We start from the raw sequence: 27,388 nt of genomic DNA on the forward strand, positions 1-27,388 counted from the left end.
GCGGAGAGATTTAATTGGATTTTTGTTCACTTTCAGAGTAAGCTAATGCAGCTAGCTAATTTAGCCTACACAAACACCCGGGCTACAATAGACAGGAATGCTATTTATGTTAGCTAGCTGGCTAAGGTTATCCAACACTGGCACTCTTCCAAGTCAAGGTAAGCTTTCGGTTTTGTTAAATTTATTGCAACTGGGGCCCGCTAAACGGCTTGTTGTAGCGGGTTACATAGCTACTAGAACTATGATGTTAGCCAATATGGTGACAACGATGTAGGCTATGTAGCGGTTAGCAGTTAAGGTATGAAGATTTGGCTTGGAAAGGTCACAGACAGCAGGTGTATTGTGCACTGAAGTCCACAAGCGAAGGGAAAAGGTGGGTGGAGAGCGTGTAGATGCGAGACGGAATTATAGAACAAACAAGGTGAGCATGCTGTTTGTTTGTGGCTGCTATGAAAGTGAACTGTGTGTGCGGGTGATCAGGGTGTATTCATTCCTCCGATTCTGTTGAAAAGCATTTCTTAAACGGAAGCAAACGAAGCAGGGATAAACCTAACTGAATTTGTCCATATGAAAACTCTAATTTGCAACTGTTTGGACTAATGATTACACCCCAAATCAGCAAGATGAAGGCAAATGCGTGCAAGACGGTATTGAATGTGTCACGGTCTGTCCGTCACCTTGATTACTTCAATTTGTTTCTCAAATGTGTGCACCTACGTTATAAACTTTCATTTGTAGGCAACCTCATAATGGGTATAAGGAAAATTCAAGTATCATGTAGTAGCCTAAACCTATTGATGTTACATTGAACAGGGTGAATGGAATATGAATGACACTGATTCAATATGGTGTAATAGAAATAAGACAACGCTGATCATTTAAAAAAAATGTTCGTTTTTTTACTTGGCCTCCCTAATCTTACACAGCACTGACCGCCACTGCCCTATGCTAAACCCTAACTTTAACCCCTACCCTATCCATAACCCTTACCGTAGTCATTTTACATTTCTACTTCAATTGGGTAGGGACGTCCCAAGGACGCCGGATAGCAAAGACCATTGACTGAGGCAACGCTTTGGGAAAGAGGCAAATTTTGTGATTGGTTCTCACTTGAAAGGAAAAACATCAATGTTCCCTCTAAGCTGCACCCGCACACAGCTCCCCCGGGACTGCCGGGCAGAAGACATATCAACCCGCACAGAGAAGCATATTCAAAGCTCAGAGGGAAAATTTTCCCCCTTAGTTAACACTATCAACGTTTCCCTTTACTATTGGAATTGTGATGGAATCAACGCAATATTATCCACTTTCAATGCAACACACAAACAAAACTTCTGTTGGCAGAATGCATTGGAGTAGGATTCTATTGCATTGACATGCACAACAGCCATAATGATTGGTTATGCCGCACAGACTGGTGCGGCATAACCAATCAGAGCTGCAATAGGCCTATATGCAAATAGACCATTGCCATTCATGGATCTGTGCCATTGACTTTGAACTGGGCTGTGTTTACAGCATGAGCAGTAGATGTGCTTGTTTCGAAATCAAAGCGTGAGCTGCATGTCGCCACGTGTGCACATTTGTTCCTATCCTTTGCTAGTTAGTGAGTCATTATGCCAGTTAGACAATTTGTCATTGCTTCCTACAAGAGCATAAATTGTGTACATGTCTAGATATCTTTGAAAAGCGAGTCTGGTAAAGGCAGTGTTGTATTTTGAGACAGCTTCGTCAAGCCTAAGTAGCCAATAGGCAGAGGATTACATAATTTGTCTCGGAATAATACATTTGATATTGGAAAGATGTTTCTTGCGTCAAACAACATTTTCATTCATCTGGTCTGAAGGACAAGTGGATCAACAGGTTAATGTCAAGCCATGTCAATGTCTATTTCAAAAGACATGGATGTAAGGCCTACGGTGAACACATTGGCTGCTACTGTAGGCTCAATGATAGCTGTTCTATTTCCATGTTAAAATGTTATGAGATGCATTTTATCTTTTTTTTTTTTTATGTAGGCCACTCTGGTAGGCCTACATTATGACCAAATAGCCACAGTTGCTTACTTGACCACTGTCTGAATCTGTAATGTAAAGCAGGTACAGATTGTACAAGCGATGAAAACGATGAACCCCCCCCCCATTTGGTCATGGTCATTTTTTTGACCATTAAAATAACATCAAATTGATCAGAAATACAGTGATGACATTGTTAATGTTGTAAATGACTATTGTAGCTGGAAACAGCAGATTTTTTATGGAATATCTACAAAGGTGTACAGAGGCCCATTATCAGCAACCATCACTTGTGTTCCAATGGCACGTTGTGTTAGCTAATCCAAGTTTATCATTTTAAAAGGCTAAATGATCATTAGAAACCCCTTTTGCAATTATGTTAGCACAGCTGAAAACAGTTGTCCTGATTAAAGAAGCAATAAAACTTGCCTTCTTTAGACTAGTTGAGTATCTGGAGCATCAGCATTTGTGGGTTTGATTACAGGCCCAAAATGGCCAGAAACAAATAACTTTCTTCTGAAACTAGTCAGTCAATTCTTGTTTTGAGAAACAAAGGCTATTCCATGCGAGAAATTGCAAAGAAACTGAAGATCTCGTACAATGCTGTTTACTACTCCCTTCACATAACAGCGCAAACTGGCTCTAACCAGAATAGAAAGAGGAGTGGGAGGCCCCGGTGCACAACTGAGCAAGAGGACAAGTACATTAGTGTCTAGTTTGTGAAACAGACGCCTCACAAGTCCTCAACTGGAAGCTTCATTAAAAATAGTACCCACAAAACACCAATCTCAACAGTGAAGAGGCGACTCCGGGATGCTGGCCTTCTAGGCAGAGTTGCAAAGAAAAAGCCATATCCCAGACTGGCCAAGTAAAAGAAAAGACTAGGATAGGCAAGACCACACAGACACTGGACAGAGGAAGATTGGAAAAAAAGTGTTATGGACAGACGAATCTAAGTTTGAGGTGTTCGGCTCCCAAAGAAGAACATTCGTGAGACGCAGAAAAAAAATGTGAAGATGCTGGGAGGAGTGCTTGACGCCATCTGTCAAGCATGGTGGAGGCAATGTGATGGTCTGGGGGTGCTTTAGTGGTGGTAAAGTGGGAGATTTGTACATGGTAAAAGGGATCTTGAAGAAGGAAGGCTATCACTCCATTTTGCGACGCCATTCCATACCCTTTGGACGGCGCTTAATTGGAGCAAATTTCCTCCTACCACAGGACAATGGCCCAAAGCACAGCTCCAAACTATGCAAGTACTATTTAGGGAAGAAGCAGTCTGCTGGTATTCAGTCTATAATGGAGTGGCCAGCACAGTCACCGGATCTCAACTCTATTGAGCTGTTGTGGGAGCAGCTTGACCGTATGGTACGTAAGAAGTGCCCATCAAGCCAATCCAACTTGTGGGAGGTGCTTCAGGAAGCATGGGGTGAAATCTCTTCAGATTACCTCAACAAATTGACTACTAGAATGCCAAAGATCTGCAAGGCTGTATGTTGCAAATGGAGGATTCTTTGGTGAAAGCAAAGTTTGAAGGACAATTATTTCAATTAAAAATCATTATTTATAACCTTGTCAACATATTGACTGTATTTCCTATTCATTTTGCAACTCGTTTCATGTATGTTTTCATGGAAAACAAGGACATTTCTAAGTGACCCCAAACTTTTGAACGGTGGTGTATATCGGTTATCTGTGAATATTTCCACTATAAAAATCGGATCAAGAAAATCCCATAACGGTCGGGCTCTAGAGTCACCCACGTACTCAGCTAGAGCAATGCCAAGGTTTGGTCACAGGCTCAGGTAACGCACACAAGTTTTCCATAGAACTCAACAACCGACAGGCCAATCATTTCATGACATTTTGTAACCATGACAATGGCCCACGAAGAACACAAAAACGCTGAGGTGAGTACAAATTGTAATTGGGTTTCAGTCCTTTCTTTTCTTTGCCTTTTGGATCATCATGTGCTTTCTTTGTTGGGTCTCTAATTTACCACCAAACACTAGCATGTTGTTATTATGATAATAGCGATTAATTTACTTTGGCAATCGCAAGGCATTAGCCTAATTCTGCTCTGCTATAACAAAATGCATTTATGAAAAAAGGTCATTCATTAAATGCAATCATCTTTTTTTTTTTTTTACCAAAAGCTTAATACGAGCACAGTTCTGAGCCACCTCTAGGTCTATCCTTTAGCAGCTGTTAGTGCTGATACAACTGGGAACATGTGGCATAGTCCTCCGTAGCACAGTTAGTAGAGCATGTCACTTGCATTGCCAGGATAGAGGATTCGACTCCCGGGGCCACCCATACGTAAAATGTATGCACGCATGACCAAGTCGCTTGAACAACAGCGTAAAATGGCATATATTAATATGTAGGATGAGCCAGGCGGGCAGTTTTCGGCATTTCAGCTCCATAGTGCTCCTCACAGTTCAATGAAGCTCACCTTCCCCAGGTATAAAATGTAATCAAATCAAGATACAAAAAAATAATAATTGTAATTGGTTTATAGGCCTAATCAAGTGTTAATTAGTAAGTAAATGTTTAAGTTTTTAGGTAAAGGGCAGGTAAGTAAGCATAGCAGGTGTATATGACAGCTCACAGCTCAATTCCCACACCCACCAAAATAAACTAAACCCACATCAGTTTCTCTGGAAAACAAAACCAAGAGAACCTCTCCTGGCAACCTCACCAAAAACAGTAGAAAACAGATTTTGCACCCGTGAGTAAATGTAGCTGAAAACAGCTTCAAACTGAGCTTAGGGCTCCTTTAAAACAACATTCCTGTGCTGCATGAATGAGGGCTTAGACTTAATGAGAAAAACAATGGTTTGTGTGAAAATTTAGCAGTACCCCCTACAGTGCTAGTTTATCCTGAATAGGTCAAGACTGAGGCAGCAGCTGACGCAAAAGCAACCTAGAACTAAACTCACGCATGGACGAGGAGCTTCATCAAAAGCAGATTCCGCTGGCATCCCGGGTGGCGCAGTGGTTAAGGGTGCTGTACTGCAGCGCCAGCTGTGCCACCAGAGACTCTGGGTTCGCGCCCAGGCTCTGTTGTAACCGGCCGCGACCGGGAGGTCTGTGGGGCGACGCACAATTGGCCTAGCGTCGTCCGGGTTAGGGAGGGTTTGTCTCATCGCGCACCAGCGACTCCTGTGGCGGGCCGGGCACAGTGCACGCTAACCAAGGTTGCCAGGTGCACGGTGTTTCTTCCAACACATTGGTGCGGCTGGCTTCCGGGTTGGATGCGCGCTGTGTTAAGAAGCAGTGCGGCTAGGTTGGGTTGTGTATCGGTGGACGCATGACTTTCAACCTTCGTCTCTCCCGAGCCCGTACGGGAGTTGTAGCGATGAGACAAGATAGTAGCTACTAACAATTGGATACCACGAAATTGGGGAGAAAAAGGGGTAAAATTCAACAACAAAAAAACAAAACAAAACGCAGATTCCGGAAGGACGAGTTTACTGACAACTGGCCTAGATGCTCAAGATTAAAAGAGTCAAAAATGTACAGGAGTGGAGCTCATCATTTACATGTACGGCCCCAAAAACAAACAAGCCCATATTTGTGTGCGGTCCCCTGAGCCAAAGAGCCATGTTCCAATCGAATCTCAGAAAATGTAGAAGAGCTTCACCAGCTCAGAGCGGCTAAAAACAGTGTCCTATAATGAGGCATGTCGACATCCATTGATTGCGGCTCACATTTAGTGCCCCATGCTATGTCAGCTAAACATAATGTAAGCTTGGCCACAAAGCCTATTACACAACTCCCACAGAACCTTGATCGCCCTGTTCTCACAAGAGAGCTGGTCTGCTTCTTTTTTTTTTTTACCGGTTTTCACATTTGAATTTATATAACACGTTCTAAGTAGTAAGTCATGAAATATTAACAGAAATTACATTCCAAAGTAAACATTTTTTTTTTTTTTTTTTAAGACTATCAAAAGGAAGCAGCCTCATGTTTGTAACTGATAAGTGGAGCTCGTCTCCCACCTGAAGGCCCCAGAGGCAAATGAGGAAAATACAGTATCTTCCAGATGGCACATTCAATCTCTTCCCCATGTAGTGCCAGACAACAGAGGGAAGCAGGAGAAATCACACACACACAGCACCAGTGTCGCTCCATATCGGATGTGCCCATGGGTACAAGAGAGTGGAAACTAGAGCGACAAAAGGCAGACAACTTAAATTCAGATGAGGGAAAGACAACCGTCCTTGAGTCAGCAGTTCTGCTGCACAGAACATGCTAACAATCAGGGCTGAGATCCTGAGCTTATTCACACACACACACGACTGAGGGAAGCATGTGGGTCTGCAGAAAGGCACAGGGCACCTGCTTAGGCATATACGGTGCATAAGCTGATCATGTTTTGCTTTTGGGAATAAAACAGAACATCAACTTTTCGATTGCAAGACCATTGAGTCTCCAGAAATGTAAAGGGAAATAATTAAGCCATGTTAAATGAACTAGAAAAAGGAGGCTGGCGCAGAATCCCCTCCATCTAGACTCTCCCTTCTGACAGTATTTCTGAGAGAGAAGGGGGGCGGCACACAAAAAATGTCCTGGAATAGAAAGCTCAAATCTGTCTTTCCCAGAAGACGGAAGATTGGATAGGACATTCCAGCACAATGTAATAAGAAAATGGATCAGATGTCCATGTGGGATGGGTGTGTCGCAGGGCGGAGGGGTTCTGGTACAACCAAAGGTCTTAGGCTCCGCGCCAGCCATAGCAGTGGAATTACATCATGTGGGGAATCGTCTCTGGCGTTCGAGGGGCTGAGAGGCTACCACAGTCTAGTCTCTCCTCTGTTTCATCAGCCTTTCCTCCCCATGACAACGCCACCTTTGTCAGCTCTCCAGGTGAAATAACACAGACAAGGAAGCAAAAACAAGTCAGTCATTTTGTCACCGCTCGACATTTGAACACAATTTCTTCCATCCAGCAGCAATGTAATTCAAACAGCTTGCTTGCCTGGCTGGAAGAGACAAGTGTATGACAAAGGGGGGGGGGGGGGGGGGAGCAAGCGACAGAAATAGCCATCTGCGCGTCGTGTGCATGCATTGAGATGAGCAATATCAGTTATCCAAGCACACGTTGTGCGTCTGAGCAAGTTAGAGCAACTCGTTTTGAAAAACTATTTTACTTCGACAAAGTGCCAATTCTGGCCTTGACCCCTGTCTGGAATGAATATTTCTTCCAGGCATACGCTGTGTGATGCAGTGACCTTTCTCTGCTTGCTCCCATTGTTTTCTCTGTCTGCACTCTTCCCTCAGCCCTGTGCAAACACATTGACACAATCTCACAGGGCACCAACTGGAATGGAACAAGTACACAGGCTGAATAATGAAATGATTTCATTAAATTCCACTAAGAGGAGCAATTGCTATGTAATACCTAACTCACGATATGTTGCCTCTAAAAATTGGGCAATATTGTCATGATCCCCTTTCAAAACAGCCCCATTGTTACCTTTCTTGTTGGCATTCACCTTCTATAGAGCCATTGCTTTGCCGGCATCTGAGCAAAGAGACATTCGAGTTTGACCCTGTTGTTGCAATCGCTATCATGGTAACCTGACATAACAGCAAGCAGTATCAAGTGCTCAATATCCTCAGAGCGCACTGCTTTCATTTCTTCACAACAACGTGCGAGAAGCTGGCCATACTTGTAAATAATTCCCTTGTATAATGTGTAAACTTTCCTGTTATGGTGAAATAGAAGTTGGCTCCAGTTACACTAAAAACGTTTTCAGATACGTTCTGGTAATTATATGCGCTGGCTAGCCAGACAGTTGATAGCTAGCTAAAACATTGACTAGAAAGTTCCTCGTATTAGTTGCTGTTTGATGTCGGACAACGACAAAATAATGTTCTTGACTTGATGCGTGCCAAAGCTGTTTCTACAGTTGCACCATTGAGAGCATCTTGAAAGCTGCATCACTACTTGGTGTGGCAACTGCTTGGCATCCAACCGCAAGGCACTACAGAGGGTGCTGTGCAATTCCTTTTTTATGCCCCCCCCCCCATTTAAAAAAAACTTTTTATAACTCTGCATTGTTGAGAAGGACTCGTTAGTAAGGATTTCACAGTAAAGTTTACACCTGTTGTATTCGGCTCATGTGACAAATGAAAATTGGACTACGTCGATTGCCAGAAATATACACGGAGTGTAAAGAAAAAAACATTAGGTGACACTGGTTAAAGATGGATTTTTAAGCCTCGAGACAATTGAGACATGGATTGTGTGTGCCATTCGGAGGGTGAATGGAATGGACAAGACAACACTTTTAAAGTTCGTTTGAACGAGGTATTCTCGTTGGAGTCAACATGGGCCAGCATCCCTTGTAGAGTCCACGCCCCGACAAATTGAGGCTGTTCTGAGGGCAAAGCGGGGGTGAAACTTAATGTTAGTAAGGTGTAAGTACAGGCTTTGTTTGCGGGCAATTACTTTCAGATATAAAGAAAGCAAAAAGCGTCATGCTAAAGTTGCCAGCTTTTCGTCTTGGTTCAAAAGGGGTATAAATTGTAAAACTGACAAATGACAAATCGCTTCAGTTTTTATTTTATTTTATTTAAGTGGACCACTGTGGAATGCAGAACAACATGCTCAGCCACATCTGCTTTCTGCAGCTAATACCCATGAAGTCACTGGTGCCTGACTGGCTCATCATTAGGGATGAGTTGAGCTGCTTGTTAAGACATAAAGCTACTTACTGCACAATCGACGTAAGGCAACTTTCAATTTCCATTTCAATGGAGAATTCATTTACTGGCGCGGACAGGGCTGCATACCAATAGAGTGACTGACTGCACCTAAGACACAAGGGGACAGGAGGCAGCTCTACATCCATGTGGGAATACAGTCTATTCCTGCTGGGAGAGACCGGTCCTACAGTCTGACTGAACACTTCAGCTACCTGAATGCTTTTCAATTATTCACAGTTTCAGAAAAAGCCATTACATAATTTCCCTGACTGCTAAAATAAATCTAAAACTAGCTTGAAGCGGTCACTCATTGTGACAGTTCCATAGTCTGGTACAAGAGAGAGGTGGAGGCCTGGCCTGGGAGACTGATGTAACAACGGGAAACTAAAGAGTAAGGCTGGTTGATATGGACCAAAATCCCAAAAACTTAATATCAATAGAATATGGAACTGCAGAGACAATGTGTTTAGAATAGATAGCATGGTGTAAATGTGAATGTAACGGTAATATCATAGAACACTGAAATCACACAAACCTAATAAATGTTCTATTGCACCTTGATTTAACCAAGTAGGCCAGTTACAACAGCAACCTGGCCAAGATAAAGCAAAGCAACACAAACAACAGAGTTACACATGGGATAAACAAACGTACAGTCAATAACACAATAGAAAAATCTATATACAGTGTGTGCAAATGGAGTAAGATTAGGGAGGTAAGGCAATAAATAGGCCATAGTGGTGAAACAATTACATTTTAGCAATAACACTGGAGTGATATATGTGCAAGTAGAGATACTGGGGTGCAAAGAAACATAAAATAAATAACGATATGGGGATGAGGTAGTTGGGTGGGCGATTTACAGATGGGCTGTGTACAGGTACAATGATCGGTAAGCTGCTCTGACAGCTGATGCAAAAAGTTAGTGAGGGAGATTTAAGTCTCCAACTTCAGTGATTTTTATTTGTTGCAATTCGTTCCAGTCATTGGCAGCAGAGAACTGGAAGGAAAGGCAGCCAAAGGAGGAGACCAGTGAAATATACCTGCTGGAGCGCATGCTACAGATGGGTGCTGCTAAGGTGACCAGTGAGCTGAGATAAGGCAGGGCTTAACCTAGCATAGACTTAAAGATGACCTGGAGCCAGTGGGTTTGGCAATGAATATGAAGCGAGGGCCAGCCAACAAGAGTATACAGGTCGCAGTGGTGGTGACAAAATGGATGGCACTGTGATAGGAAATTGGATGCAGTCTGAGTAGAGTGTTGGAGGCTATTTTGTAAATGACATCGCCAAAGTCAAGGATCGGTAGGATAGTCAGTTTTACGAGGGTATGTTTGGCAGCATGAGTGAAGGATGATTTGTAGCAAAATAGGAAGCCGATTCTAGATTGTATTTTGGATTGGAGATGCTTAATGTGAGTCTGGAAGGAGAGTTTATAGTCTAACCAGACACCTAGGTATTTGTAGATGTCCACATACTCTAAGTCAGAACCATTCAGAGTACTGATGTTAGACGGGCGAGCAGGTGCGGGAAGCGATCGGTTGAAGAGCATGCATTTAGTTTTACTTGCATTTAAAAGCAGTTGGAGGACACGGAAGGAGAGTTGTATGGCATTGAAGCTTGTCTGGAGATTAGTTAACTGTGTCCAAAGAAGGGCAAGAGGTATACAGAATGGTGTCGTCTGCATAGAGGTCGATCAGAGAATCACCGGCAGCAAGAGCAACATCATTGATGTATATAGAGAAAAGAGTCGCACGAGAATTGAACCCTGTGGCATCCCCATAGAGACTGCCAGAGGTCCGGACAACAGGCCCTCCAATTTGACACACTGAGCTCTGTCTGAGAAGTAGTTGATGAACCAGGTGAAGCAGTCATTTGAGAAACCAAGGCTGCTGAGTCTGTCGAAAATAATGCGGTGATTGACAGAGTCGAAAGCCTTGGCCTGGTCGATGAAGACGGCTGCACAGTATTGTCTTTTATCGATGGCGGATATGATATCGTTTAGGACCTTGAGCGTGGCTGAGGTGCACCCATGACCAGCTCGGAAACCAGATTGCATAGTGAAGGTACGGTGGGATTCAAAATGGTCGGTGAGCCGTTTGTTAACTTGGCTTTCAAAGACTTTAGAAGGGCAGGGCAGGATGGATATAGGTCTGTAACAGTTTGGGTCTAGAGTGTCTCCCCCTTTGAAGAGGGGAATGACCGCGGCAGCTTTCCAATCTTTAGGGATCTGAGACGATACGAAAGAGGTTGAACAGGCTAGTAATAGGGGTTGCAACAATTCTGGCGGATAATTTTAGAAAGAAAGAGAGGGTCCAGATTGTCTACCCCAGCTGATTTGTAGGGGTCCAGATTTTGCAGCTCTTTCAGAACATCAGCTATCTGGATTTGGGTGAAGAAGAAGTGGGGAGGCTTCGGCAAGTTGCTGTGGGGGGGTGCAGAGCTGTAGAATGGGGTAGCCGTAGAGAAATGCTTATTGATATTCTCAATTATAGTGGATTTATCGGAGGTGACAGTGTTTCCTAGCCTCAGTGCAGTGGGCAGCTGTGAGGAGGTTCTCCTTAGACTTTAGTGTCCCAGAACTTGTTAGAGTTTGTGCTACAGGATGCAAATTTATTTTTGAAAAAGCTAGACTTTGTTTTCCTACCTGCCTGTGTATATTGGTTCCTAACTTCCCTGAAAAGTAGCATTTTGCGGAGGCTATTCGATGCTAATGCAGTACGCCACAATATGTTTTCGTGATGTTCAAGGGCAGTCAAGTCTGGAGTGAACCAAGGGCTATATCTGTTCTTAGTTCAATTGTTTTTGAATGGGGCATGCTTATTTAAGATGGTGAGGAAAGCACTTTTAAAGAATAACCAGACATCCTCTACTGATGGGATGAGGTCAATATCCTTCCAGGATACCCGGGCCAGGTCGATTAGAAAGGCCTGCTCGCTGAAGTGTTTTAGGGAGTGTTTGACAGTGACGAGGGGTGATCGTTTGACCACGGACCCATTACGGACACAGGCAATGAGGCAGTGATCGCTGAGATCCTGGTTGAAGACAGCAGAGGTGTATTTAGAGGGCAGATTGGTTTAGGATGATATCTATGAGCGTGCCCGTGTTTACGGATTTAGGGTTGTACCTGGTAGGTTCCTTGATAATTTGTGTGAGATTGAGGGCATCTAACTTAAATTGTAGGACGGCCTGGGTGTTAGCATATCCCAGTTTAGGTCACCTAACAGTATGAACTCTGAAGATAAATGGGGGGGGGGGGATTAATTCACATATGGTGTCCAAGGCACAGCTGGGGGCTGAGGGGGGTCTCGAACAAACGGCAACAGTGAGAGACTTGTTTCTGGAAAGGTGGATTTAGAAGTAGAAGCTCAAATTGTTTGGGCACAGACCTGGATAGTAAGACAGAACTCTGCAGGCTATTTCTGCAGTAGATTGCAACTCCGCCCCCTTTGACAGTTTTATCTTGTTGGAAAATGTTATAGTTAGGGATGGAAAAATCCTGGAATTTGGTGGCCTTCCTAAGCCAGGATTCAGACACGGCTAGGACATCCGGGTTGGCAGTGTGTGCTAAAGCAGTGAATAAAACAAACTTAGGGAGGAGGTTTCTAATGTTAAAAGCCTTGGTTTCAGGTTACGGTTACAGAAGTCAACAAATGATAGCGCCTGGGGAATAGGTGTGGAACTAGGGTCTCCAGAGCCTGGGTTAACCTCTACATCACCAGAGGAACAGAGTATGAGTAGGATAAGGGTACGGCTAAAGGCTTTGAAAACTGGTCGTCTACTGATTTGGGAACAGAGAATAAAAGGAGCAGATTTCTGGGCGTGGTAGAAGAGGTCTCGTCTCTGGAGGCACCAGTTAATCCAGGTGAGGTCTCCGCATGCGTGTGGGGTGGGACAAAATAGCTATCTAAGGCATGTTGAGCGGGACTGAGGGCTCTACAGTGAAATAAAACAATGAGAACTTGCCAAGACAGCAGTAGACAAGACATATTGACAGAAAGAGGCATAAAGCAAATCACAAGTGTTGATCAGGAGAGCTAAGACAACCATGGGTAAATGGCGATGAATGGGCAGAGCGGGTCAGTTAGGTACATACAGGACCTGAGTTCGAGGATGGGGCCAACAAGTAAACAAAATGAGGAACCGTGTTATTGAAACAGTCCAGGGGGTACCAGCTGTGTAGCCGAGTGATCATAGGGTCAAAAGAGCAGCAATACGTGAGTCAGGGTGCCGTTCGGTAGTCACTACTATGCTAGACGAGCAGGGTACACAGCGTTCAGAAAAGTTAGCGGGCCGGGGCTAGTAGAAGGTTCTTCGGCGACATCGTGACAGAATAGCCTGTTGAGACCACATCGGGCGATCACGTCGGCAGTCCAGTTGTGATGGATCGGCGGGGCTCCGTGTCAACAATAAAAGGGTCCAGGCCAATTGGCAAAGGAAGTATTTGAGCCCTAGAATTAGCTGGTATATGGGCCTAGCTCGAGGCTAGCTCAAGGCTAGCTGGTGTTTGCTTCGGGACAGAGGCATTAGCTAACAGTAGCCACTTGTTTGCAGCTAGCTAGCTGCGATGATCCGGTGTAATGATCCAGAGCGGCAGGAATCCGGTAATATGGTAGAGAGAAGCAGCCCGATACGCACTGGGTTGATATCTCGCTGTGCAGACTGGCAGGTATTTTCCAAGCTAAGGCTGGCTGATGACTGAGAAAAAAGGTGAAGACCGCTAGCCGTGGCTAACAATGTAGCTAGTTAGCTTGCTAGCTCCTGGTGGAAGTTCCACCAGGAATAAAAATAGCAGATCCATACTACATTGGGTGAGGCGGGTAGCAGAAATGTATATTTAGTTCGTAGATAGAAAGTGCGATTTAGATATCCTGTGTGAATAGCCGGTCTTTTTCGTGTTTAAAACAAAGACAAAGACAAACACGCGTCTGACTAAATTAACAAGCAGAAGATTTCCTACTGTATCACGGCTGACTGAAATTGAAAGGAATGGCAGTCTGATACCCGGGGGATTGTATGCCACTGTGTGTGTGTGTGTGTGTGTGTGTGTGTGTTGCGACATTTACAGAGTCAAGGACATGTAATTCACGCTTGTTGCGTGGAGATGTGTTTATCTGGATCCATGTGATTACAGATGCAGGGCTAATACAACCACCTGCAGTGGTCGAGCTGCAAGGCTCATGCCCACGGGATTATCGGATCATACTCAGATTAACATCATACTCAGCATTATTCCTGTGACATTTTCACTGCTGGCCTGGGGCGGCAGGGTAGCCTAGTGGTTAGAGCGTTGGACTAGTAACCGGAAGGTTGTGAGTTCAAACCCCCGAGCTGACAAGGTACAAATCTGTCGTTCTGCCCCTGTTCTACCCACTGTTCCCAGGCCGTCATTGAAAATAAGAATTTGTTCTTAACTGACTTGCCTGGTTAAATAAAGGTAAAATAAAAAAATTAAAAATAAAAAGTGACCATGACACTAACGTGTGCATTTTAGACCTCACTGGTTTGTCAGATCAGTAGATTTGACATGCTGGTAAATACCGGTTGTTGCTATTGACATGCCAGTATGTGTTGTTGCTATTGACATGCCAGTATGTGTTGTTGCTATTGACATGCCAGTATGTGTTGTTGCTATTGCCATTTAATTATCCTTACAGTGTGAAAATGTACATTGGTATTGAGAGAGCATGCATTGAACAGTGTGTTTATGAGAGCATTGTTGTTGCAACTGAGTGCAAGCTGGCAACGGCCAATTGAGTAAACAGCAGCCCATCTACCCTAGCTGTGCTAATTTGGCACACACCGAAACATGGTGGCTCATGTGTCAGAGGCTCTTTACTTAGTCAACAACGCTGTTCACATCAGCTGTGACAACAACAATGGCAATGTGGATATGAGAGGGGGGGGGGATGATTGGATGTTTTCCCAAATGCTGCCCATCTGTCAGGAAATGTAGAGACATTTTTTCAGCCAGATCTAACTCGGCGCACGGATTTGCTGGTGAGAATCTTCTCTGATCTATTCTCATGAAATCAATCTGGACCTGCATGCCTGACGCTCTGCTGGGTCAAACAGGACTAAATCAGAAGACAGACAGGCACAAACACTGTGGGATAAAAGAGCAGAACCATACTGTCAACAAACTTCATTAACTATTAGTCTCCACAGAAGAATAAGTGACTCCCAAGTATGAAACAGTAGCACAATCTTAGAGCATTTAGTGTCACTCTTTGTCATACTACCATGAACTGCATTCCAAATATGCAAGCAGACAGCGAGTCCCCATTGTTCTATCACGCTACTCTCAATCAATTCTAATTCCAGTTCAACCAGTCAAAAGAATCCAGTAGTGTAAACCTAAGGAACTGATCTCTGTCAAACAAATTACATTAGTGTGGTTTACAATAGTAGCAAGGACCCCTGGATAATCATTAGTCTAAGATGATGGATCAACAGAGTAATCCCAGTCATTACAGAGAATCAGCTAGTTGGCTCGTGTACACGCGCAGACACACACAGAACCAGGACTTTGAATACAGTATGCCTGACTTGGAAGGTTTAACAACAGATGGGGGCTAGGCCTTTTATCTAACTAAAAGCAAACTGTGGCAAACTAGGCCTATCATTTGCCCTGTGCCTTACTTCAGAGCAGTTAGACATCATATCGTTATCCTTCACTGTCTGAACTTTGACCCCACACACTTCCAGAACAACACATGCACCTTATTAATGAAGTCAAGCGACTCGCTGTGCCAAGAGATAAGAGGCCAGCTGCTGATGTATTCTGCCGCGAATGAGAAGGAGTTGATACTTGGGTGAGTTGAACACAAATATCCCTGTGTTGACAGAGAGGCAAAGTGACAGCTTGCTCAGTGTCGGTTCCAGCAGGGAGGGTGGAGGGAGATACTGGGCCAGGCAGAACTTGGCAGTGCCCCTGCGAAGAAGACAAATTGTTATGCAGTCCCTAGATTTGGCACGCTCCTCCTGGAGATTAATTACTCTTTCCTCCGTGTCGAACAGAATGAGAGCTGGAGGAGAGAGAGGCACTGGCTGGCTGGCAGCATGGGGACTGGGGAGAGGACCAGTGACAGGCACACAGGGCCATAGGCATTATGTGGTCCGGTTCCTTTACTCCTGATTACCAAAAGCCACAGACGGGGACAACCAACCCTCCTCCTGACCACCACAAGTGGCAGTTATGTGGTTAAGTTCATAGCCATTTAAATTGTTTTGGTAAATTGTTTTGCTTTGGAAGGAAGCGTACTGCCAGAATGTATGGAATTGAGTTAAGCGGCAATGAGTATTGCATGAGTACAAATATAGTTTGGCCTACCGACCCAATAGTGGAATATCATGACTAGAGTACATCATCTTACCAGTACTACTTTTGTTCATTCATGGACCATGTAGAACACACCCTGATGCAAATAGCCTACTGTTCTACAGAGACAACCTGAATGGGAGAGGAGGTACTTAACTTGTATTCATCATATGTTCCAATAATTTGTAATATTAATGCACGATCAAACAATAGATGGCTTGATGAGCAACCAAGGTCATGCTTCACAGCCCCAGGGGTTCTTCAAAGCTACAAAATGTAACAGAGAAGTGTGTGTTATAGATGTCACTCATTGGAAGCAAGTCTAAGAAGTGGCAGATCTGATCTATTGTGCTCTATTTCTATGCTTCCCATTCTAAAGTTCCGTTTTTCGCATCTTTTACTTTTGGTTTTGTATATCAACTTCATACTGCTGAATTAAAAAATATTTTAGATGGTACAATGATGCTCTACACTATACATTGCTTCTTTTGTCATAAACTGAAAATAGGTGAACTATTAGAATTTTTGCAACCATGAAATGGTCGGCGCAATTTCTGCATATTGCACCTTTAAGTAGATTGTTTCACCATCAATTAGGGATACATTAGAACTCAGTTGACCAATATTGCAACCGGACACTGACAGGTCATGGGAGCAGGGACTAGATGCCATTAATTTGAGGGGCATAATCAATCTGCAGTACACTATTACATAACCATCTATGGTAACAGTTTAATGGAATATACTAATGGATACTGCACAAGTGGAGGATGATCTTGATCATACCTACAAAACGTAGGCTTTTAAGTGCATTTCAAAGCCGAGGTATAATTCAAGTACACTAAAAATCTACAGTCCGGGCCATAAAACATATTAAAAGATTATAAGTGTAAAGACATCTGGTCTTCATTTTGCTAAAAGTCCATTACACAGATTATACCACCACAAGATAGGCCAAAACATAATTGCTTATGACCAAAAAGTCACTAATGGTGGCTTAAAGGAGAGTCTTGGATATTATTTACTATCCCTTACAATCCATCAGGTAGGTGAAGCGTTTCCGTGGTTACACTCAATAAGTGAAATAGATGAGTGATATTTTCGATCTCCATTCGCCCTGGATAAAAATTTAAAAACTAGTGTAGCCTATGAGTCCTGGCAACCATGACGAAAAGGTATGATCACATCATTAGTGGGGCGCTCTAACTGCTGTACAATGACTGTGGCCAGTCAACTTCAGGCCTGTAACATCCAGCAGCACATGTGTTCACCAACCTAACATCACAGTGAAGTCTAGAGGCAGAAAGTTGGCAGAGCGAAGGGACTCTCTCCATACAATGATGCGTTTCATCACAGACGAACAATTAATTAATGTCAGTGCGTCATGTCAGGCAAACAAAGTGCCTTGTGAGAGGGGAGCATACATCATGGACTTGGGAGGGCAGAGGGTGGGGTTTGGGTTTTAGGAGATTCAGAGCATAGGCTACTGCAAAAACTGGAAACCAACATCTGTTGAATGCAGTAAAATACCAATTCCACATAGTGGTTTACAATAACATAATATGTGTGCATGAACGGTACCATTGTCTAATGTTATGGCATGAGATATGAGTGATGGCAGATTTTGGACAAATAAAATAGATGAAATGAGATCCATTTGAAAAATATACCATTAGATAAATCTGTCAAATAAAATAAAAAAAAAGTCTAAAACAGAATAAATACCATTATGTAAGACACTAATCAGGTCAGGTGCACCCTAAAATAAACATGATTTTAATAAATGTAACGTCAACACCCTTTTGAATAGACTTACATAACATCAGAACCAAATGTATGCATTTCAATTTTATTTATGTAGCCCAAGTCATCATCACTCTACAAATAAGCCATCTCCCGGGGAGGGGGGGGGGGAGGGGGGGGGGGGGGGGGGGGGGGGGGGGGGTAGAAATAGGGCTATGAGCAGATTCTGATTAATTTGCCTAAGTGCTGGTGGTGGACTGTGACCCACTATAGTAGAGAGGGAAGCACCCTGTGGAGTAGCACAGCAAGTGCTCGGTGAGGGAGGTTTAGACTAGAGGTCCAAGGATTGGAAGGTTGACTGGGTCCAATCCCGTGATAAAGGAAAGCTTAACCTGACACGGCGAGGGAACATTTTCTGTGTTGCATGTGCAGTGTAACTTATGATAAGCCCTCGCTGATGGAGCTATCGAATAATAGCTCAAACGGTTGGTAAGTTGTCAAGGATGGTGGTCACGTGTGTCTGCGAGCAGAGGATCACTGGTTTGAGCCTGGTATGGGGACAGGGACAGCGGAGGAAGCTAAACTGTCAGCAGCACACTGACGTCTGTCTCACAACATGAAGAAAAACACATTGTATGCATAAGTATGCAAAGGGAACCTGTATAAGTATGCAAAGGGAACCTGTATAAGTATGCAAAGGGAACCTGTATAAGTATGCAAAGGGAACCTGTATAAGTATGCAAAGGGAACCTGTATAAGTATGCAAAGGGAACCTCGATGTTTATATGTAAAAAATTTAAAATATTATTTTTTAAACATAAGTTTATTTTATTTCCAAATAAAGTTTCTAAGGTTTAAAACATTCCTGAATACAGCCATATGAAGTGATCACTCCTGAAAGTGTTCAGCAAAAAGCAATCTGACCCAGTGCACTGACAACTGACCAACAGGAACAGAAAGAAGTAGGCAAAGCATATCGCTATAGGAAATGGCATATGCCTGAATCTAGACACGTAATCTACTTTCACAGGAAAGGAATACAATATGGTCAGAACTGCTCTGCTAAAACAATTTCAAGAGGGAGGGTGACCAAGGCAAAAACATCTTGCAGATCCTCTGAGAATATGAGTGCAAAGAAAATGGAGCTCCCGAGTGGCGCAGCGGTCTAAGACACTGCATTTCAGTGCTAGAAGCGACCTTGGTTCGATTTCAGACTGTATCACAACCAGCCGTGGGAGTCCCATAGGGCGGCGCACAATTGGCCAAGCGTCGTCCGGGTTAGGCTGGGGTATGCCGTCATTGTAAATAACAATTTGTTCTTAACTGACTTGCCTAGTTAAATAAAAGGTTAAATTAAAAATACATTTTAAATAAAATAGCTTATACACACGCCATCCAAAAATGTATTTGTAGTTGGCTACACAAATTGTGCACAATATGTGTGCACAATTTGGCAACATTGTCAGCTAGTAACGTTCCCTAGCTAGGGTCAAGTATAGACAAAACAGGACATGTTGCTGTTTACGTGTGCATTGCATTGCAGTAGTAGGCTCCATCACTGGGGTTCTTAAATGGTTACATTTATTAAGCACTGGCATAATAAGATGCATTCAACATTAATATCCATGTTACTATGTTGCATTATATTCATCACCGCAAAGTGAGTCTTCTGGAGATAAAACATTCACTCGGCAACTGTGCACGGACACAAAAGCTGTAACGTTAAATGCTATCCTCCCTGGCTAGTTAGTTAGCTTGATCGATTCTGTACACCGAAAATAGCTGGCTGTTTTCAACTCATAGTTTGGCTGGCTAACAGAACTAACGTTAGTTAGTTAGCAGGCTAGCTGATTCAGTGTGAAGCTAACGTTACCAGATAAGCTAGCTATCATCATGCATTAGCATTGCAGTTTACCAGGTTAATAAATCACTGTGTAGTCTTTGTTTTATTGTTATAAATATAGGTCGCGATCAACCGTATTTATGATTTTAGACAACCATTTAAAAAGGTTCACATATCTAACTAACGATGTCCTCGTTGATCTGTCGTTGTAGCTACAGTAGCTGGCTCCCCGTTTCTCCAAATTCGAGATAATTTGGAGAAGCGGAGACTTTCAGAGGCTAACCTTAAGTACAGTAGCGTTCTCCGGGAACGCGTGTGCTCCCTGCAGCGCGCTTACTACACAAACCCATTTAACTTACCCACTTGATTGTTTCATCGACACGACCAAAGCTTGGTGTATAAAAGCTGGATTTGATGTTCGGCTTTAGGCAGTAGCTTTAACAGAAATGGGGCGTCCCGATTTAGACTACTCCTAGGGTGAGAGAGAAACACGAGTGGACTCGCCTCACTCCTTCTACTTGGGAGTATTCATTAAGCCGATTCTGTTGCAAAACCTTTTGTCTATTGTTAAACGTTTTGCAACAGACCCCGTTTCCTCCAAACTGGAAATGCTTTGCAACGAAAACGAGAGTTTATATTGGACAAATGCAGGTAGGCCCCGCAACGTTTTGTTCCATTTGCTCTGTTTGGTTCTTAAAATGTGAACGGTGACCGTTTCAATACGCAATGAATACACCCCTGGTCGCCTTCTCGGAAAGTTGCGAATGGTCGCTAGATGACGTAACAATACCTCGACTGATTCCCCCCCTAAAAACAAAACGTCAACAAGCTGCTGAGTCTCATTGCAACATTAGTTTGGGATTATATTATATATATATATATAATAAAACAACAATATAATATATATATATATATATATATATTATATTGTTGTTTTATTGAATACAGGCTGTTATTAAAAATTACACATTCCACGGAACATTCACGATGGGATAAGAATCACAATCATCTCTATCTCTTCTCTCACTTGCTCCATCTCGGCCTCTCCTCTCTCTCTGAAGGCATGGGTTTCATACTATATAGTATTGTGATTATGACACGAATGGGGCAGGGACCCGAAGTCTTCTGAAAGAGTTGATCCATTGCTCTTCAACAGAAACATACCTATTTACACCTGTGCCTGCTATAATGCATTTATGAAATCACTAAAATGCATAAATGTGTTAATCCCTAATCCTGGTTATTCTTACGGCTTTACAGATAAATAGTAGTATCTTTGCCCTCTGCTCAGAACATGCCGTTAATCATCACGGTCATGGCCCAGTTTTTCAAAACTTTTTATCTGGATCAGAATTATCCGTATTTGTAATCGTCTTTTTTGCTATTCAGGATCAGATTGATCTAGCTGTTTTTTAGCCATTTTTCCCCAGAAAATAATCAGATAGGATCCTAGATACCACAATATCAAGATCACAGAATCTGGATTTTCAGTGCTTTGAACAGGCCTACACTTTGCCATCTACTGGACAGGTTGCGATAGGCTACTTTGTCTACACTTTCATAAGAAAACAGAAATGACTAAACTACATGAATAAATGTATGGTTAGTGCTATCCGGGGTCCTTGGGACATCCCTGCCCTAAACCCTTAGCCTAGCCATAACCCTAACCTTTACTTAAGAATTTAAAATGTCAACTTCAATGGGGTACAGATGTCCCAAGGATAAAATAATTATAGAACGCACATACTTGCATTTACTAGACACTTCTCAAAATAACTGACCACATAGCCTACCTATACCGCAGTTCATTTAACATAATTAACCTTTGGTTTTCAGATGTAAGAACTTCTTAAAACTCCTCACCTTAGTTACATGAATATTTATTGGTTTTAGGGCCTTTCACCTTTCTAAATCCACCCTGATGAATCCACCCTTCCAGTGGGATCAAAATAATCAACATTTTCGCATCAACATTTTCCTAATCAATTTCTTTGAGTTTTGAAAAACGCAACAACAACATATAATCCTGTTTAAAGGTCAGAATGGGTTACCAAATCCTTATAATAATATATTTTTTTAAGTTTTAAAAACCCAATTCTAACATTTAATCCCATCTGATTACCGAAATCCGATCAGATAATTTAACAAAACAAAAAAAACACATGAGAGACTGGGGGTAAATGATTTACCCCTTTCCTCAATGAGCAACCGCTATATACGCACAACCGTGCTGGTAGAAGTATTCACGTTACACATTAAAATGATCCACACATTAAAATTATCCAAATAATTGTTGTAGATGTTGTTTCGACTGTGAAATAATAGTTATACACTTTTATTAAACGCGTGTGTGTGAACGCGTGTGCGTGTTTTTGGTCTGATCACGTGAGATGCTTTTTTGCTGCATTGCATGCTGGGAAGCAAACTTTTTGAAAATGGCGACATCTTTAGGAGCTAATATTTACAACAGACAAAATTGGGAAGACGCGGTATGTTTGAAATTACATTTTCAGTGAATCAGAATTATTTGAAAGGAACATGTAATTGTAACTCCGTGACATTGACTGTGTCAATAAGCGGTGGTAGCATTGTACTAGGCAAGTGTTGTCATTTGAGCTCGCTTAGCTAGCAAATAGGTAACTGGCATGGAATCGCCCAATAATAACAGTGCAAATCAGATATGGTTTCTAGCTAGTTTACCAAGTCGTTGCGCTAGTAAAATAAAACATTTACAGCTACGTAGCTAGCTAAACATGTGAACATAAATTGGTTCCAGCTAACCTTAGTAAGTTTGCTAGTTGACATTAATTGTTTTGTTTGTTGCTGTAATTTACTAATCTTCCCTTGCACAGGATTTTCCTATTCTCTGCCAGACATGTCTTGGAGAGAATCCTTATATTCGAATGGTAAGTTTAATCAATTGTCTTTTGGTTATTGTTCTGTAGGAGTTAACTGTTAACAATTTCATGCTAAATTTCATATGAAACCATCTCTCTATGGCTGAAACCTGTTATTTTGATTTACATGTTCTTCTAGTTATGGTTGTTTAAAAAAAATAAACTCGCCCTGTATCACACTGTTTCTGTTTGATAGACCAAGGAGAAATATGGCAAGGAGTGCAAGGTAAGAAATTGAGTTAATTAATTCTTAGTTGAATAATCAGTCACTGTTTACTCATATAGCATAGTTCTCTAACTTAGGTTCTGAGGAGATACTGGGTGTGCAATCTATGACTAGCTGATGTATTTGTATGAACTACTGCCAGGCTGGAAAGAGAGCCTGCACATACATCAGCTCTCCAACACTGGAGTTAAAGAACCATACTAAAGTACAGAGTATGAAACTGCAATCTAAACATACTGACACACTGCTACCGCTGTGTCCTGCTTAGATATGTGCCAGGCCCTTCACAGTGTTCCGATGGTGTCCTGGGACCCGCATGCGATTCAAAAAGACAGAGGTGTGCCAGACGTGCAGTAAGATGAAGAATGTCTGTCAGACGTGCCTGCTGGATCTAGAGTATGGTGAGTCAACAAAGACAGTTTTTGGAACACTCATCCTCTGGCCAGGTAATGCCTGTTACCATCCAGAGAATGAACATACACATAGTTGTATGGGTATAAAAGAGAGATTGCACTCCAGACATGTTCAGGGTGGCTGTTGTCTAAATTGGCATTACTCCTTCATCTAGGCTTGCCAATACAGGTCCGAGACACTGGGCTGTCAATCAAGGACGACGTGCCAAAATCCGATGTGAACAAGGAATACTACACTCAGAACATGGAAAGAGAGGTGATGTATTTTCCCTTATTTAAGATAAAAGGTCAGTCCTAACATTAAGATCTGAGTCCCGTGAGTAAACTTCTAATTGTGTCGTTAATGTTGATGTTATCAGACAGATCTACATTTACATTCTGTCATATAACTTGGCTTGCTTCGTAAATACCCTTACAGTATGTTCATGCCAAGAAGGTTCAGATAGCACCCATTGACCCTTCTCATTTTCCATTGGAAAGGTTCCGGACAATGTTTACTCACTGATTTGAGTTCCACCCAAAAATATCTGCTGTTTGGACCTCTGGTCTGAGTTGTGTACCTTCATGTCCAGGTCATTCATCATTATTTCATTCTTCATGAGGTTTCCTGTCAAATCGAACACCCTGGTTTTAATTAGAGGCTGACGAATATATAGTTTCACCGATATTATCAGCCCGATACCAATAGGAAATATCATGCTTATCTGAGTACTTGTTGAATAGGTATCCACTTTAGCAGTGAGCACTGCCAATTATTCATTTATGGGTTTGAATTGTAAGTCGAGGGCAGAGGTGATCTCCTCACAAACAATCTTTTGTATAGTAGCGGACAGCTCTTTCTGTTGTCTGGTGCTTCCCACAGTTTAATTGTGGACGGACAGATTCTAGCTGCTGGAGCTAAATAGACCTGCTAGTTATTTCTTGTCACACAATAAATGTCCCACACCTTAATATTTTTTTTAGTATTGCCAAGTTTTAAGAAGTTAATTAATTAATTCATAGTAATTTGCAAGAGAAAGCCATGAAAATGCCATGCGTTTCCATGGATCCCACCGGAACCCGATCTGAACACTTGTGACCATTCATGATGTGTCATTACTGTCACAATGTAATAATTCAACATTTGAAACCTTTGTCTTCTACAATTGCTCTTTTGGTTGACAATTTATGAGAACTTGCTGTGTAAAAATCTTGCCTTTTCATTTCCTCGGCAGATGTTGTCTAAGTTGTCTCCCCAAAAATCAGAATTGGTATCAGACCCAAAATACCAATATTGGTGGGGCTTTAGTTTTAATGGAACCAAATGCACCCTCTTGACAGTAGCTTTTTCCTGACTGCAGATAGGGAACTCTGATGGTACACGGCCAGTGGGTCTCCTGGGTAAGGCCCCCAGCTCTAGTGACATGCTGCTGAAGCTAGCCCGCACCACGCCTTACTACAAGAGGAACAGACCACACATCTGCTCCTTCTGGGTGAAGGGAGAATGTAAGAGAGGAGAAGAGTGTCCCTACAGGTGAGCAACTGTCAACATCATGAAAACAAAGGTGCAAAGAGAGACTTGACACACATGTTAAACATCAGGCAGTTGTTGACTTATGAGCCAATGGAAAAAGTAAACTTAAGGTCTGATTATCTACTTTGTCCAAGATAAGATTGTTTCCAAGGATGTTGACATATGTTTTGCTTTAACTTTCATTAACTGTGAATCACTGAACTCCAGGCATGAGAAGCCAACTGATCCTGACGATCCCCTGGCAGACCAGAACATTAAGGACCGTTACTATGGTATCAACGACCCTGTGGCTGACAAGCTGCTGAAGAGGGCCTCCACCATGCCTAGACTGGATACGCCAGAGGACAAGTCCATCACTACGCTGTATGTGGGGGGGCTCGGAGACTCCATCACTGACTCAGAGCTCAGGTTAGTGTCTGCTCGGGAATTAACGTAGTACATTTTACTCCAAATGAAGCATATGACATTTTGTCACGTGTGCTTTGCTGAATGTTTACAATGGTTGGGTGCGGCAGTCGTGCTGTAACCGCGTGCCTCCAAACAGGAACCATTTCTACCAGTTTGGGGAGATCCGGACCACCACCATCGTTCAGAGGCAGCAGTGTGCCTTCATCCAGTTTGCCACCCGTCAGGCTGCAGAGTTGGCTGCTGAGAAATCCTTCAACAAGCTCATTATCAAAGGTCGCAGACTCAACGTCAAGTGGGGCAGGTAAAGTCCCACCCTCTGATATGACAATCTCATACACTTACACCTGTGGTTTGTAATACTAGTGACAGATGGCTGTGCCAGCAGGTGCCCATTCGTCTGTTGACTGATTGCTCTGTTATCATAGATATTACAAGCTGTGCGTTTTCAACCCAGTATAAATGCCCACAGTGTGACATTAATTGATTGATATGTGTTCTGTCCCAGGTCCCAGGGAGCGCGGGGGAAGGAGGGAAGGGAGAGGGAAGGGGTGACTGAGATGGGGATGAAGCTGGAGCCAGTACCTGGACTGCCTGGAGGTGAGGGCAATTAATCACATTTATTTTATAAAGACTTTTTAACGTTAGTAGTTGTCACAAAGTGCTATACAGATACCAGGGGGGAAAAAAGCCTAAAACCCCAAAAAGCAAGCAATGCAGATGTAGAAGCACGGGACACATGAGCTATACTTTTATCTTTTAGTAGTCAAACTCTCACATTTTTACCATACACTTCCAATAATGTGGTTGTCAATACTGACCCTCTGTCTCTGTCCTGCAGCGCTACCTCCGCCACCTGTGGATGAAGACGCCCCTACCAACTATTTCAACCTGGGCCCTAACTCAGCCCCTCCTGTCATGAACATCAGTCTACCCCCACCCCCCGGCGTGGCTATGCCCCCTCCAGGTAAACAAGAGTCCCATGATGTAGAGGACCACATTTGAAATAAGTGTTTTGTTATCCTGAGTCCTAATGTACTCCCATCTATCTGTATAAGACTCTTTATTTAACCTCGAAAGCAGATCAGCAGCACTTATAACTTGTGGTGCTTCCTTCCCGACAGGCTTTGGCCCACCTATGTTCCACTCGATGGACCCCATGGCGATACCCCATTCCATTGGGATGAGGCCTCCTGGCCATGTCCACTACCCCTCCCAGGATCCACAGCGCATGGGTGCACACGCCAGTCGTCACGGAGGCTCCTAGGCCCTACTGGTTATAGTGATTGCTGTTTTTAATGACATTTTGATTTAGTCTTATACCTATTCCTTACCAAATGACCAATTCCACCCTATAAACAAACCAGGCACAGTGACTTTAGACATGTTTCACCGATGTGAGATCCGTGTTCTACGGGTTATAGAGGACGACCCAGCAAGGTCTCGCTGGTTTGGAAAAGTGAGTTCTGAACAGTGTAATTTTTAATGGTTCCTTAAACCTTCCCCCATTTGAACCTATGTTCTAACTAAGGGTTGGAACCGGTTCATGGAGCAGAACCGAAAATAAATTATTTGAGGAAAAGAACCCCGAACTTGAAAACGTGATCTATAGTGGTCCAGAACAGTCCACAAACATCGCAACGAAGCACCTATGCAAAGCCCTCTCTGTCACTCAATCTTATTCTAGCGTCTGCCTTCCAGGTGGAAATCGTTGCCAGTGGGTGTGTGTGTTGGCTACTTGCCCCTCCCCTCTGAAGCATAGGTTACTGTAGTCTACTGACGACGTTACACGCATCATTCAGAAATTAGGGAGAGATGTTTATTTAAAGAATGAATTTACTTTTTCAATGATAGTTAAGGATACTATTGTTTTCACACCTCACATTGGATTTATTAACTACAAAAAGGTAAGATGTGTTTTTCATTCTTGTTCTGCTCTGCACACACATGAGCTTGTTAGCTAATGTTTGATATGGTCCAACATTAAACCAACTCGGAAGTTCAATGACATTCAAAGTTTCTCCATAGAAGCCGTTCCTCCGTAGGTATAATTCTGTTGGCCTAATTCAGATAATGTATGTCATAACAAGATGCCCAGGGCTTCAAGGCAAGCTTCCTCCATCCTCTCTCTCCTCACCCTCAAATGTTCTGTTGCATTTCACGCCATGCACACAGTGTGTGTTTATCTTTCATTATGATTAAACCATGCTGTTACGGCAAAACACTATTTGCGCTTAACAACTTTCCTGTACAGATTAAGTCGCTTACTCGCTCCACAGCAAGCTGCTCTATCCGCACT

At 42.9% G+C, this 27,388-nt stretch overlaps 2 protein-coding genes across 2 annotated transcripts in view; one reads left to right on the top strand and one right to left on the bottom strand.

The window, feature by feature from the left end:
• The window catches only part of LOC110534188 (bifunctional heparan sulfate N-deacetylase/N-sulfotransferase 1), a 106,545-nt gene extending 86,164 nt beyond the window's left edge, over positions 1–20,381 (bottom strand). Inside the window, exon 1 of the mRNA XM_036933298.1 lies at positions 19,995–20,381. The gene's annotated coding sequence lies outside the window, so the exon portion shown is untranslated. The remainder of the gene's footprint in view (positions 1–19,994) is intronic.
• A 1,642-nt stretch (positions 20,382–22,023) lies between these two features.
• LOC110534189 (pre-mRNA-splicing factor RBM22) lies at positions 22,024–27,099 on the top strand. The gene is made up of 11 exons (XM_021618906.2): positions 22,024–22,124; positions 22,488–22,541; positions 22,729–22,758; positions 23,027–23,159; positions 23,327–23,427; positions 24,512–24,684; positions 24,892–25,092; positions 25,229–25,393; positions 25,598–25,689; positions 25,931–26,056; positions 26,214–27,099. The coding sequence occupies exons 1-11, from the start codon at positions 22,026–22,028 to the stop codon at positions 26,354–26,356; spliced, it is 1,317 nt and encodes a 438-aa protein (XP_021474581.2). The 5' UTR covers positions 22,024–22,025; the 3' UTR covers positions 26,357–27,099.
• Positions 27,100–27,388: the final 289 nt, after the last annotated feature.

The sequence above is a fragment of the Oncorhynchus mykiss genome, chromosome 10, assembly GCF_013265735.2.
Source record: "Oncorhynchus mykiss isolate Arlee chromosome 10, USDA_OmykA_1.1, whole genome shotgun sequence".
NCBI lineage: Eukaryota > Metazoa > Chordata > Actinopteri > Salmoniformes > Salmonidae > Oncorhynchus > Oncorhynchus mykiss.

What these genes read in the sequence shown, in the direction of transcription:
- LOC110534189 (XM_021618906.2), top strand. Translation starts at nt 22,026, where the DNA reads ATGCTTTTTTGCTGCATTGCATGCTGGGAAGCAAACTTTTTGAAAATG. An exon ending in CTCAGAACATGGAAAGAGAG is followed by an intron (nt 23,428 to 24,511) that starts GTGATGTATTTT and finishes TCCTGACTGCAG; the next exon opens with ATAGGGAACTCTGATGGTAC. An exon ending in CGTGGCTATGCCCCCTCCAG is followed by an intron (nt 26,057 to 26,213) that starts GTAAACAAGAGT and finishes CCTTCCCGACAG; the next exon opens with GCTTTGGCCCACCTATGTTC.